Source organism: Procambarus clarkii, chromosome 77 (genome assembly GCF_040958095.1).
Source record: "Procambarus clarkii isolate CNS0578487 chromosome 77, FALCON_Pclarkii_2.0, whole genome shotgun sequence".
NCBI lineage: Eukaryota > Metazoa > Arthropoda > Malacostraca > Decapoda > Cambaridae > Procambarus > Procambarus clarkii.
Genome location: NC_091226.1, coordinates 20,604,738 through 20,619,737, shown reverse-complemented (window position 1 = coordinate 20,619,737; position 15,000 = coordinate 20,604,738). Strand labels below are relative to the sequence as shown.

At 49.1% G+C, this 15,000-nt stretch overlaps 1 protein-coding gene across 3 annotated transcripts in view; it reads left to right on the top strand.

The window, feature by feature from the left end:
- The window catches only part of mei-41 (meiotic 41), a 641,172-nt gene that overhangs the window by 176,455 nt on the left and 449,717 nt on the right, over positions 1-15,000 (top strand). For all 3 annotated transcript variants that reach the window (XM_045729178.2, XM_045729176.2, XM_045729177.2), the window contains 3 exons: positions 2,378-2,696; positions 13,663-13,802; positions 14,347-14,518. In XM_045729178.2, the coding sequence (XP_045585134.2) occupies positions 2,378-2,696; positions 13,663-13,802; positions 14,347-14,518 (631 nt within the window). The remainder of the gene's footprint in view (positions 1-2,377; positions 2,697-13,662; positions 13,803-14,346; positions 14,519-15,000) is intronic.

Genomic DNA, 15,000 nt, shown 5'->3' with positions numbered 1-15,000 from the left:
CCTTGCATAGTAGGCTGAGAAGTGAGTTCTGGCTACTAGGTACGACATATATATATATATATATATATATATATATATATATATATATATATATATATATATATATATATATATATATATATATATATATATATATATATATATATGTCGTACCTAGTAGCCAGAACGCACTTCTCTGCCTATTATGCAAAGCCCGATTTGCCTAATAAGCCAAGTTTTCATGAATTAATTATTTTTCGACTACCTAACCTACCTAACCTAACCTAACCTAACTTTTTCGGCTATATAACCTAACCTAACCTATAAAGATAGGTTAGGTTAGGTTAGGTAGGGTTGGTTAGGTTCGGTCATATATCTACGTTAATTTTAACTCCAATTAAAAAAAAATTGACTTCATACGTAATGAAATGGGCTGCTTTATCATATCATAAGAAAAAAATCGAGAAAATATATTAATTCAGGAAAACTTGGCTTATTAGGCAAATCGGGCCTTGCAAAGTAGGCTGAGAAGTGCGTTCTGGCTACTAGGTACGACATATATATATATATATATATATATATATATATATATATATATATATATATATATATATATATATATATATATATATATATATATATATATATATATATATATATATATATATATATATATATATATATATATATATATATATATATATATATATATATATATATATATATATATATATATATATATATATATATATATATATATATATATATATATATATATATATATATATATATATATATATATATATATATATATATATATATATATATATATATATATATATATATATATATATATATATATATATATATATATATATAATATGTCGTACCTAGTAGCCAGAACTCACTTCTCAGCCTACTATTCAAGGCCCGATTTGCCTAATAAGCCAAGTTTTCCTGAATTAATATATTTACTGTAATTTTTTTCTTATGAAATGATAAAGCAACCCTTTTCTCTATGTATGAGGTCAATTTTCTTTTATTGGAGTTAAAATTAACGTAGATATATGACCGAACCTAACCAACCCTACCTAACCTAACCTAACCTATATTTATAGGTAAAGTTAGGTTAGGTAGCCAAAAAAAGCTAGGTTAGGTTAGGTTAGGTAGGTTAGGTAGACGAAAAAACATTAATTCATGAAAACTTGGCTTATTAGGCAAATCGGGCCTTGAATAGTAGGCTGAGAAGTGCGTTCTGGCTATTAGGTACGACATATATATATATATATATATATATATATATATATATATATATATATATATATATATATATGTCGTACCTAGTAGCCAGAACTCACTTCTCAGCCTACTATTCAAGGCCCGATTTGCCTAATAAGCCAAGTTTTCCTGAATTAATATATTTACTATAATTTTATTCTTATGAAATGATAAAGCAACCCTTTTCTCTATGTATGAGGTCAATTTTTTTTTATTGGAGTTAAAATTAACGTAGATATATGACCGAACCTAACCAACCCTACCTAACCTAACCTAACCTATATTTATAGGTAAGGTTAGGTTAGGTAGCCAAAAAAAGCTAGGTTAGGTTAGGTTAGGTAGGTTAGGTAGACGAAAAAACATTAATTCATGAAAACTTGGCTTATTAGGCAAATCGGGCCTTGAATAGTAGGCTGAGAAGTGCGTTCTGGCTATTAGGTACGACATATATATATATATATATATATATATATATATATATATATATATATATATATATATATATATATATATATATATATATATATATAATATAAACTGGTAATATTAAGGTTATTACAAATTCTATGTCAAACCCAATTCTGTTACTTGGCTACCCTTGCCAATACCGGCACTGGGCGTATCTGGTCACCTTCCATGACTCGTCCCCACAGGCTAAATTACTAACTCAAAATTGTCACAACAACATCCCACACCCAGAATTCCATACTATACTCTCGCACTGCAAACTCAACTCGACAACATTAAATCACATCAGGTTCCCACTTTGGCTTGGCTTCTCATTATCGCTGCCACAGGTGGAAAGGTGAGGAGGATTTGTTAGGACTGCGGCTTCCACAAGAATGACCTCTGCCTCTACTCTCCTGCTTCTCAGCTGACCTCACGGTCACAGCCTTCACAACCACACCCAACATTGCTGGATCAATGGATGCATAGAAAGATAGATGGATTGATAGATGGATGGATAGATGGAGAGATGGGAGACAGACTCAGGCAACATCGGGTACCCCTTCCCCCAAGTACTAGTGATGTAACAAAATTACCTAGTAATCTGCATTTAGTAGAGAACAATATATAGGGTTAAACATTACTGTTTACATTTAATATGATAATTTTACAGGGTTCAAGAGGACAAGAACCCTTGTGTGTTGGATTGTAGAGTTTGCACAGAGTCGAGCTCCAACACAAAGGTCAAGACCCAGTTCGTTGATCCCACACTGGTATCACAGTTCTTGGAATTGTTAAGTCATAAAGAAAGAAGCATCATAATTGCGGTGGTGGAGGCCCTGCCAGCAGTTGTGTCTCATACAGCAGTCAATAGTCAAATGATGATCCAGTACTTGTCTCTTCTCACTCATCAGGAGAAGACTGTAGTATGTGCACTTTGTAAACAGCTACCAACTCTTGTCTGTCCCTCTAACAAAAGCCAGCCAAATCAGGTAATTATTTCTTTCATGTATTTTAAATTAGTTCAGTATTGAATTTGTGTTATTACGTTAACCCCTAGGAGATGCGCCTATTAATAGCCAATAACACCACTGTGCGCAAGAAAAAACTAAATTTCCGTCAAAGATTGTTAAAATCTGTTGCCTGATCACGAGGAAAAAAAATTATTATTACTTACCATTACTGTAAACAAGACGAGAAATCTTGCCATGATGTCATCAATCTTGCTCACTCTTGCAGTGTGCATTCCCGTGGCATTGCATGCGTCATTCAGTCAGCAGTAGTTGCCATGAATTTATTCTTGTCGCATTATTTTCAACATATGTGACATGTTTTATCCCAAAAAATTTCACTGATATTGTTCAATATATTTTCACTTGATTTTCTATTATAATATAACTTGCATAAAATCAATACACTCACATATTTGTGTCACAATTATTCACACAAAAAATGTTTTCTTTTACAGTAAATATATTGATGTATTCCAGATTTTTCATCCATAAATATATACATTCAATATATATATACAAGTTTCTGGGGGGAGCCCCGTCGGCTCCCCGGAGCTATCCCAGGCTGATATGCTAATGTCAGACTTTGGCATCAGTCATGTGTATGGAGTTCTTAGGCCTACCGGGGACCACGGCCAGAACCGGGCCCCCTCAGAGAGGCAAGGGGAGCAATGGCCTATAGAAGCCCCCGTGTTAGTGGAAGCATTCTATGTCTGCCATCGACCGGAACAGGCACCCAGAAAGGTAAGCGCCCCAAAACAAACCCCTATTCTGGTTAAAATTGCTACCTAAAACCGAACTAGTGGATAGAACTCCCCAACCGAAAACAAGCAAACTAGTGTGACGTCACACACTGCCGCGCCGCTGTCTGCGCAGCTCCCCCCTCCCCGGGAGGGGGAAGGGGGAGCCCCAGACCCCCCGCGCCGGCTACCCACACCTCAGTTCTTGAGGCTGATGCTATAGGCGATGGTCGTGTGCTCTGGCTCCAGTGTCGCTACTGCACTGTGCTTTGCGTGTGGTGTTAGTTTTGTGGGTGCGAGAGCCAGGAGTTATCTTCAGTACTCGGGCTGCATGCACCTAGGGCTGCCTTCCCTAGGTGCCCTGTAAGTACTGCCCTTGGGGCTTGGGGCCACCTTCCACAGGCTCCTCGGGGTCTGCCTTTGCTGGTCCGTTTTACCTTTCGGTTTTTTCGGCCGCCTGTTGGGCTCTTGGGTGTTCTGTTCTCCCTTGTTACCGGCAGGTAAGAGGCAGTTTGCACTGGTAGGGGCGCAGGGTGCTGCTCAGCTTGTATTTCCCGACATCGCGGCCGGCTCTGTTCCTTGGGGTTCGCTGTCCTCTTGCGGGGTTTTGTTTTTCTTTTTGTTTTTGCCTGGTGGGGGGTTCTGTCATTTTATTCAGTTTGTTTTTGCCCTTCCACTGTTCTCATCGGTGGCGCCCCCTGCTAGGTCCCCGTGAGTGTACACGTCCCTGGGGTTCAGCTTTAGAAGTTTGCTTGGTAGTTTTGGGCGCCGGTTTGCAGCACCCTGCCTGGGACTACCTGAGCGCGAGTCCTCTTAAAGTAAACGCTCAGGACCCTGGGAATCCCCTGGGAATCCCCTAGGGGGCGCGTGGGTCCGATGGATGTGACCCCGGAGTCCCCACTCGCTGTGTGCGAGTTTGAGGGTTGCTCGGTCCCCTTGTCTCAGGGTGACCCTCATTGTTTTGGCCTCTGCCACGCTGCCTGTTGGGTCGGTGATACTTTCGACCCTGAGTCCTGTGAGTGTTGCTGCTTGCTTGTGACTCAATTTACCCAATCCTCTGATTCTATTCGGGTACAGGCGGCACGTGCGTTGCAGTCTAGGTTTCGTCTGTTGCAACGCGCTCGGTTGGTTGCTTCCCCGGATGCCCCGGGGCTGCCCTGCTTTGCTTTTCGAGACCCGGACTTGGGGTTGGGGGTCGCTTCGATCCTGGTTCAGTCCGCACCTCCTCGTCCTTCCCCTTCTGTTCGTTCTGGTCCCCCGCCCCTGCTTCCGGCCCCGAAGCGTCTGAGGGTTTTGGGGTCGGAGCAGGGGTTACTTGATCTCGAGACTCGGGCAGCTTCGGGGGTTGCCCCTTCCGGGGGGGCGGCAGAGGCATACGAGTCTTGTCTCCCGGCCGAAGCTTCAGGGTCTGACCAGTGGGCCCCTCTTCCTCCAGCTTTTCCGGCTGCTCCGTCCTTGTCTTGTGGGGTTGGGGCTTGGGGAGAGGACTCGGCCTCGGGTCCTGTGGTGATGGACCTCGAGGCTGGGGAGGGGCTGACTTGGGGGCCTTGGGCCCCGCTGGACCCCGCCTGGGTTTTTCTTCCCACTGAGCGGGGCTTCTTGTTACAAGGAGTGGGGTTTTCTTTCCCCCCCTCTGCGTACGAGTTGGATTTGGTGTAGGCCGCTCCCCGGGTACGGTTCCGTGTTCCCCCGGGTACGTCGGTTCCGTCCTTCAGGAGGTTTTCGGCTTATCGCATCCAACCTGGTGTGGTGCGAGTGGCCTTTGCAGCTTACCTCCTGCGTGACTCGGATTATGCCTCGGAAATGGATCCGTCCACGTTCAGGTTTGGGACTTCGTTCCCTTTCTGGCTCCGTTACGAGGTTCCGGAGTCGTCCTGGCTAGCAGACTGCCCCTTGTTTGGTCTGGATTCCTGGCATTCCTTCTGTCGTTCCCGCACGCTGGAGTGGCGGGAAGCTTCCACGGTGCTTCAGGTTTTCCTGGGGGGTGAACTTGAGTACCTGAATGAGTGCTTGTTTGCCCCTGCCCTTCCCCGCGATGTGGGCGTTATTCAGCTCCATGTGCAGGTTCCCTCCCTTTCGGCGGCGCTCGTGGCGGAGGACTTGCGCGCTCGGGGCCTTTTGTGTTCGGCCTTGCGGTTCTTTTCCCTCCTGGAGCTGTCTTCGGATTGGCTCGTGGAGGATGTAGGGACGCTTGGGTCCGTCCCGGGGTCCGGCACCTTGTCCTCGGCTGCGCGTTCGTCGGCTGCCTTGTTGAAGCTGTTCACGCCGATTTTGCGGGATGCGGTTTCCCTGTTCTATGCTTCCCGTCTCGCGTGTCGGCAGGCGGTGCTGGGTTCCTCCATGGGATCTGCTTGGGCTCTTAGGCGTTCTTCACCTTTTTGTCCTCTCCTGTTTGGGGAGTCGGCCGTGGCGCAGTTTATTCAGGCTGCGTCGGCGGCTTGTCGTCCGATGTCGGACTTGTTGGTTTTCCGGGGGTCCCGGGGTGGGTCTTCCCGGAAAGGTCGTGCCAGGGCTCGGGGTTCCTCTCGTCGTGGTAGGCCTCTGGTGTCAGGTTTGGGGTTGGCTCCTCCTGCGGACCCTCCCTCGTCTGGTCGGCGCGGTGTTCGCGCTGTGCGGGGTTCTGGGTCTCGTAGGGGTCGCCGGCCTTTTCGCGGTTTGCTCCTTTGACGGGGCGATGGGGGGGCGGCTTGCGCTGTTCGCCCGCGCCTGGTCCCACGATTCGTGGGCCTTTCGGGTCGTGTCTCGCGGCCTGCGGTGGCGTTGGGTGGCCCCTCCCCTCTTTGGGGGGTCGGGGCTGGCAGGGCAGGCTTCTTCCCCTGCGCTCTGTCGAGTCGTCTTGGAGTGGGTACGCTTGGGCGTCGTCGACACGATGTCGTCCCTCAGATGGGTTTCCCGTCTGTTTCCGGTTCCGAAACGGGACTGCGCGGACCTGCGGTTCATTCTGGACTTGTCCCGTCTGAACCCCTGGGTTCATTGCCCCTCCTTTCGGATGACTACGCTGTCTCAGGTTCGGCTCCTCTTGGAGTCGGGAGCTTGGATGGTGTCCCTGGACCTCCGGGACGCTTATTGGCATGTCCCGATTCATCCGCGGTTCAGGGACTGGCTCGGTTTTGTAGTGGGGCGTCTGAGTTACCGCTTTCGTTGTCTCCCGTTCGGGTTGAACCTGGCACCTCGCGTGTTCACACGCCTTACACGGGTTGTGGTGGCTCGTTTGCGTCTCCTAGGTGTTCGAGTGTTGGCCTACCTCGACGACTGGCTGGTTTGGGCTCCCAGCCAGTCAGCTTGCTTGCTAGCCAGGGATTTGGTTCTTTCCCAGCTCGCCGGGTTCGGGTTCTTGGTGAACTGGAGGAAGTCCCATCTGGTTCCCTCTCAGGTTCGGACATGGCTGGGTCTCGTGTGGGACTCTCGAACCGCCTCCTTGTCTCTCCCTCCGGAGTCTCTCCTGCGGCTGCGGTCCCGCCTTCGTCTGTTTCTGGAGGGCCTTCGGGTCACCCGGCGGTTGCTCGAGGGGCTGTGCGGGAGCCTGAACTTCGCGATGGTGGTCTACCCGCCGGGTCGGGTTTGGCTTCGACGGCTGTTCTGGTTCCTTCGGGGTTCCCCCTTCCGCCTCTCTCGCGATCGCAGAGTTCGACCCCCGGGGGACTTGCGTCGGTTGCTGCGTCACCGGTTTCCTCTTCGGGTTTTTCGGGGTTCAGTGCCTTGGCGCCTACCCGAGCCCTCGCTCGATGTGTACACAGATGCGTCGTCTCTCGGCTGGGGTTTTGTGACCAGTGCTCACCAGGCCGGCCAGGGGCGTTGGGATCCGTCCTTCCGTCGAGCTCACAGTACGGTGCGGGAGTTCGCGGCAGTGTGGTTTGCTCTGGGGAGGATTCGGGTGGCCCGCGGATCGACGATTCGGCTCCATTCGGACTGCTCTTCGGTGGTTCATTGCCTGAACCGCGGGGGTTCGATGCGGTCCTTGTCTCTTTGGGGTTGGTCGCTTCGGGTGACTCGTCTGCTGAGTTCTCGGGGTTTGGCTCTCCTGGCGGTTCACGTACGGGGCGTGTCCAACGTCTTGGCCGACGCCCTGTCTCGCTTCGTTCCTCTCTCCACGGAGTGGACGGTCGACGACGAGTCCTTCCTTTGGCTTTGCCAGACGTTCGGGTGCCCCGAGGTGGACCTCTTCGCGTCGGCGTGGTCGCGGCGTCTTCCCGTTTATGCGGCGCCCTTCCCCGATTGCGAGGCCGTCGGGGTCGATGCCTTTCGGCTCGACTGGACGAGGTGGGGGTTCCTGTATCTCTTTCCCCCGGTTCGGCTGTTGGTCCTGACTCGCTTAGAGACTTACCTGGGGAGAGTTGTCCTTCTGGCCCCTTGGTGGCCGGCCCAGCCTTGGTTTCAGGCGCTGGTTGCTCGGTGTCCGAACCCGAGGGTTTTTCCCGCGGCTCCGCCTCTTTCAGCAGATCGGGCCGGTACGTCACGTAGCTGGTTCGATCTTCTCCTCAAGTCTTCGCGTATGGTTTTTTTGACTCGAGTCTATCATCATCTCTATGGTGATCAGGTGGCCTCCTTGTTGGTGTCCCACCTGAGGGCTTCTTCTCGGCGGCAGTATGCAGTTTTCCTGGCGGTCCTTCCGTTTCTTTTTGCGTCTTCGTCGTGTTAGCTCCTTGTCTGTTCGGGTGGTCTTGTCCTTCCTCTCGTGGTTGTTTCAGGACCGTCATCTTATGCCTAACACTGTCTCCTCGTATCGTGCGGCGCTGGCGGAGCCGCTTCAGCTTGCTTTCGGTATCGATGTTACGTCTGTGCCGTTTCGCAAGCTGTCTCGTGCATTGTTTCACCTCCGGCCTGCTCATGCGTCGCCTGAGCCGTCCTGGTCTTTGGACAGAGTGCTCGCTTTCCTTTCATCTCCTCGTTTCATTGTGGCCCCTTCGGTCCAGGATTGTTTTTCCAAGGTACTTTTCTTGTTGGCTTTGGCCTCTGGGGGTCGGGTAGGGGAGCTTCATGCTCTCCTCCGGCGCAGGGGTTTCTGCTCTTTTGGTCGTGGTGATAGTTTTGTTCGTTTGCAGCCGTCTCCTTCTTTTCTGGCGAAGAATGAGACTGCTGCGTTCAGGAGGGGTCCATGGGTGGTTGATGCTTGGTTGGTCTGGCCGGGGGTGCATCATGTTTTGTGATCGGCGGTTGCAGCCAGTTGTCTCGGCTTCGAGTTGAGGGGTGAGCGACGACCGCCTCCCGGGTAAGTCCCTCTTTTTCTGTCTGTGGGTAGTTAGCTCCGGGGAGCCGACGGGGCTCCCCCCAGAAAACCAGCGTTGAATGTAATGAAACGCCATTTTCTGGGTGAGTCCCGGAGGCTCCCCGGCATCCCTCCCTCCCTCCGGTCGGCGGTTTTTCGCGTTTTTGACATCCAGCCTCAAGAACTGAGGTGTGGGTAGCCGGCGCGGGGGATCTGGGGCTCCGCCTTCCCCCTCCCGGGGAGGGGGGAGCTGCGCAGACAGCGGCGCGGCAGTGTGTGACGTCACACTAGTTTGCTTGTTTTCGGTTGGGGAGTTCTATCCACTAGTTCGGTTTTAGGTAGCAATTTTAACCAGAATAGGGGTTTGTTTTGGGGCGCTTACCTTTCTGGGTGCCTGTTCTGGTCGATGGCAGACATAGAATGCTTCCACTAACACGGGGGCTTCTATAGGCCATTGCTCCCCTTGCCTCTCTGAGGGGGCCCGGTTCTGGCCGTGGTCCCCGGTAGGCCTAAGAACTCCATATACATGACTGATGCCAAAGTCTGACATTAGCATATCAGCCTGGGATAGCTCCGGGGAGCCTCCGGGACTCACCCAGAAAATGGCGTTTCATAACATTCAACGCTGGTTTTTTGCACCATTATTTAACATTTAAAAGTTCTGGAGTGTGTGATATTCTTGTGATTCAGTGGACATTCAAAGGGGCACGTCGCACGCTTTGCACCATGCTAATACCATTTTACGTCTCTGTTGCTGCCTGTGTGTGGTCTTACAAACAAGCCACTGGCATTGGCCTATTGTACATTTTCCAGTTGGTGGTAAATTTTTTTATTTTGTGTATTTTTAAGGCCTTCCTGAAAGCCAGCCTGTCTGTAGCAGCATGAGACAATGATGGGTTCTGAATGCCTCTGTGCATGACATATATTTCTGTGGGAAGCCTCGAAAGCTTCCTGAAGCTATGCGAACTGATACAGTGCTATATCAGGTGGGGTCATCAGTCACAGAGTTCTTATGCCTACCGGGGATCGGAGCTAGAACCTGGAACCCCACAGAGAAGAGCAGGGAGTAATGGCCTTTAAACACTTTACCTTTAAATTATATCATAATTGCCAGTGACCAAGGAAGGTGTCCAGATAGGTAGGCAAAACAAAACAAACCACAGTCTGGTTAAAAATGTGACCTACATCCTCAAAAGAGCAAAAGAACTCCCACAGAAAGAAAATGAACAAGCAACGCTTTGTTCAACCTCCTCCATGCAGGAAAAGGGGAAGCCTGGCCACCCACCATTCAGTTCTTGAATTGATGTGCTGGCGGTCGGATGTCACCTCTAGCCTCGGTTTCCTGTTCTGGAAATTTATCTTGTGTGGCTGTTCCTGCACTTGTGCTGTGTATTGGCCAGGTGTTATAGTGTACTGGAGCTGCACGTGCCTAGGAACACCTTTCCTAGGTGCTCCGTAAGTATTGCTCTTGCGTTTTATGGTTATCTTCCCTGGGGCATTCAGGACCCTCTCCCCGTTAAGGACTTCCTCATTTGTGGTAGTCTTCGCCTTTGGGGTGCATTGGGCATCATGGCTTTCCAACCTGCTCTGGGTACGGGTGTGATTTTCAGCTGGAGGGATGCACTATGGCTAGCGCAGCCTGCTATATGCTATCATGTGGCGAGTTGATGTTTCTCACCAGCTGTTAGTTTGCTAGTATTGTTTTTTTTTTTTTTGGGGGGGGGGGAGCTCTGTCAGCTCCCTGGAGGTATCCTGGCTGATATGTAAGTATTAGCTTTCTGGCATCAGTCAAAGTTCATGGAGTTCTTGCCTACCAGGGACCAGGGGCCAAAACCTGGTCCCCCTCAGAGGGGCATGAGGTTGCCTATGGAAACCGCCGTGTAGTTGGAAGCAATCTATGTCTGCCATCGACCAGGTCTGGCACCCAGAAGGATTGGCACCCCAAAACAAACCCCTATTCTGGTGAAAATATTGTTACCAAAAGCCGAACGAGTGGACAGAACTCCCAAATGAAAACTAGCAAACTAGCATGATGTCATCACGTCGCTGCGCTGCCATCTGCGCAAACCTCCCCCCACCCCCCCCCTCCCTGGAAATGGGAAGTGGGAGCCCCAGACCCCCGCATCGGCAATCAAGCCAGCAGTTCTTGGTTGATGTAACACTGGCTGGTCGGGTGCCTCTGGCTCCTGTTTTGTTTACAGTTACGTGCCTTGTGGCGTGGTATGTCTCTACAGGTGGTGCGAGAGCCAGGAATAATATTCTACAGTACTTGGGCTGCATGTGCCTAGGGTTTCCTTCCCTAGGTGCCCTGTAAGTACTGCCCTTAGGGCTTGGGGCCACCTTCCACAAGTCACCTTGGGATCTACCTCCGCTGTGTCTTTTACTGCTTGGTACTTGGCCACCCTTGGAATCAGCTGGGGTCTTGTTGCTCTTGTTTGCCTCTGGGTAGGAGGTAGTTTTCTTCACTGGTATACACTGCAGGGTACTGCACAGCTAGTTATCATCTCTTATAGCAGCCGGCTCTGTTCTGCCTGGGTATGTTGTCCTTTTGTGGGTTTTTTCCTTTTGTTTTTGTTTTCCTGCCAGGTGGGGAGGGGGGTCTGCCTTTGGTTGGTTGTCCCCTGTTTATTTTAGGGGCCCATCTCCTCTATATATAGGTGTTTTGGTGGTACGCGCCGCCTGCTTGGCCCCCGTGAGTGGACACGTCCCAGGGGTTCAGCTTTAGAAGTTTGCTTGGTTCGACCATCCAGCTCCATTCGGACAGTTCTCTGGTGGTTCATTGCCTGAACCACGGGGGTTCTCTTTGGTCCTTGCCTCTTTGGGATTGGTCCCTTCGAGTGGTTCATCTGCTGGATTCTCAGGGTTTGGCTCTCCGTGCGGTTCATATCCGAAGAGTGTCCAATGTCCTGACAGACAGCCTGTCTCTCTTCATTGCCCTGTCCACGGAATGGACGGTCAACAACGACTCGTTTCGTTGGATCTGCCAGACGTACCGTCTCCTGGACGTGGACCTCCTCTTGTCGGCCTGGTCTCTGCGTCTCCCAGTCTATATGACACCCTTCCCCGATTGCGAGGCGTTTGTGGTGGATGCCTTTCAGCAGGACTGGTCATGGTGGGGTTATCTGTACCTCTTTTCCCCAGTCAAGCTGTTGCTTTGGGTTCTGGGTTGGTTGGAGTCCTACCCAGGGAGAGCAGTACTTGTGGCCCCTTGGTGGGTGGCCCTGCCTTGGTTTCCGGTGCTGTTTGCTTGGTGTTCGAACCTGGGACGTTTCCTGCGGCTTTGCCTTTTTCAGCAGGTTGGACCGGTCCGGGGCTGGTTCGACCTTCTCCTCTGCTCTTCACGTCTGGTCTTTTTGACGCGGGTTTATCACCATTTCTATGGTGATCAGGTGGCTTCATTGATGGTGTCCCACCTGAGTGCTTCGTCTGTTTCTTGGCGTTCTTTTCGCCATTTCTTGCTCTTCATAAGTTGTCTTCTCTTTCGGATCGGGTTGTCTTGTCCTTTCTTTCTTGGCTTTTTCAGGACCGGCATATGATGCCTAATACAGTTGCCTCGTATCGTGCGGCGCTGGCGGAGCTGCTCCAGCTTGCGTTCAGGATGGACGTCACATCTGCCCCGTTCCGTGAGCGTTCTCATGCTATGTTTCACCTCCAGCCTGCTAATGCGCTACCTGAGTCGTCCTGGTCCTTGGACAGGGTGCTCTCTTATCTTTCCTCTCCTCAGTTTGTGGTGGCCCCTTCGGTCCAGGATTGTTTTCCCAAGGACCTGTTTTTGTTGGCATTGGCCCCTGGGGGTCAGTTAGGGGAGCTTCATGCCCTCTTCCGGTGCAGGGGTTTCTGCTCTTTTGATCCTGGGGTCGGAGGAGCCCCTGGGGTCATTGATGCTTGGTCGGTTCTGCCGGGGATGCATCATGCGTTGTGTCCAGTTGCGGATCTTCGCCGTTACCTGCGCGCCTTGGCTGGGGTGGCTGGGGATGTGCTTTGGGTTGATCTGGTTTCCCTCGTTCCCTGTTCCAAGGCTCGGGTCTCCCAGGTTGTCTGCAGGGTTATTAAGTCTAGCCAGCCTGCGGTCTATTCTCGCACCCATAAGGTTCGGAAGTTTGCAGCTTTCTCTTGATGTGTTCAGTAACATGTCTTGGGTTCATATTCGGGTGAGTGGATTTTGGAGATTGAACAGGATCGTGGCCACCCATTACTTGGTGAACATGCTTGCTCCTGGGCGATCATGTGTTGCTTTGGGTCGCAGGTTGCTGCCAGTTGTCTCAACTTCGTGTTGAAAAGTTTGTGGCGGCCGCTTCCCGGGTAAGTCCCTTTTTTCCTTCTCTTTGGGTATGTAGCTCCAGGGAGCCGTAGGGGCTAGGGGCTCCCCACAAAAAAACAGCGTTGAATGTAATGAAACGCCATTTTCTGGGTGAGCCCTGGAGGCTCCCTGGCAACCCTCCCTCCCACCAATCTGCAATTTTTTCGCGTTGGTTGAAACTTAGCTTCCGAACTGGTGCTAGACAGTCTTCGCGGTGAGGTCCGAGGCACCCCTCTCCCACTCCTGGAAAGGGGAGGGCTGCGCAGACGAGTGACGCGGCAGTAAAGTGTGATGTTTGCTTATTTCCTTGGGATTGTAGGGAGTTTCTAACTCTGTTTGTTTTATTGTTTTAGTTTTCTTACCATGTGGGGCTTGTTTTGTTATGCCTACCTTTCTGGGTGCCTAACCCCGGTCGATGGTAGATAAGGAAAACCCCCAACCACAAGGGGGTTTTCCAGGGTCATTGCTCCGTGAAACCTCTCTGAAGGGGCCAGGTTCTGGTGCTGGTCCCTGGTAGGTCTGAACTCCATAGCTAATGTCTCAGTCTAATATAAAGTACATTTGCTCGATAAGCTCCAGAGAGCCTCCGGGGCTCACCCAGAAAATGGCGTTTCATTACATTCAACGCTGGTTTTTTAAATGTAATTAAACATTATCACTTCAACAATGTCAGTTTCTGATATAACAAATTTTTTTTCCTAGGATTCAAAAAGTACAACAGTTTTGAAAGGAGAGGTTGTTCTAACATTTTTTAATGATTTAATGAAGAAAAGCGAGACAGATGAGACTACATCGAGCAAATCCCTTCTAGCTGTGTTGGAAGCCTTGCATCATCTAGTGAAGTATGATTTTACATTTGTCTAACACTCAGGGCTGTCAGCTGTATAATTACTATGTAATCCCTCACATTTATAGTTGCTTTAGAATCCGTAATGACTATAAAACTTTCATGATAGTAACAATATTACTGATAAAATGGTAATGACTTTTGGTCTTTGATAAGTGCAGCTTAAATGGTTTGCTTTGTTTTCAATATGAAGCACTCTAAACGAAACTGTAATTTGTAGAGTACTGTTGCCGGGTGAGACACGTGGGCTAGTGAGAATGCTATCATTCTCATATATTTTCTTATTTTCTACTTTAAATCCTTATTTGTGTTTGGGTGCAACAACTTGTTTTTATATATTTACAGCATCATTAGACTACATAAAAGTATGACTTGCGTCATACACGTAAATAAGTGGTTGCTTTAGGTGGGAAATTTAGTACCAAAGAGTTTAATGGAGTGAATTATTGTTAACTATATATGTAAAACATTAACTTGAAGATAAAATATTCTAAAATATGAAAATGTTGAGTGCCCTATGTGAATGTAAACATTGACAGGTACCCGGGTGTTGGAATGACAGGAGGAATGTTAGTGTTGTTACTCAGGTGTCTGGTCCACACTGACAGGATGGTTACTGCCCAGGCCCACCTTGTAATACATTCTTTAGCCACTGCTTTAGGGCTCACTCTCAAGGATCTCTATACTAGACATCGACATTCACTAGCTAAGGTGAGGTTTTGAAATTCTGAAATGCCATTTTAGTATTTTAACCCTAACATATAACTGAGTTTGTGCATTATATTGTATAATATTTATTACAGTGGAACTTCGGTCTACGAATTTAATCCATTCCAAGAGACAGATCGTAAACCAAATATTCGTAAACCATATTGAATTTTTCCCTAAGAAATAATGTAAACTGCATTTATCTGTTCCATACATCCACAAATATTAACTTAAAAATACGTCTTATTCAAACTACATATTGTGAGGGAAGCCCCTTCGGTTCCCAGGAGCTATCGGATTGATATGTGTAATATTAGTCTGGGGCATCAGTCAATTGGAGTTCAGCCTACCGGGAACCATGAGCCAGAATCTGGCCCCTCTCAGCGAGGCACAGGGTGCAATGGCCTATGGAAATCCCCATTTAGTTGGGAGCATTCCATGTCTGCCATCGACTGGGGTTGTGAACTCTCCCCGCCCCCACTTAA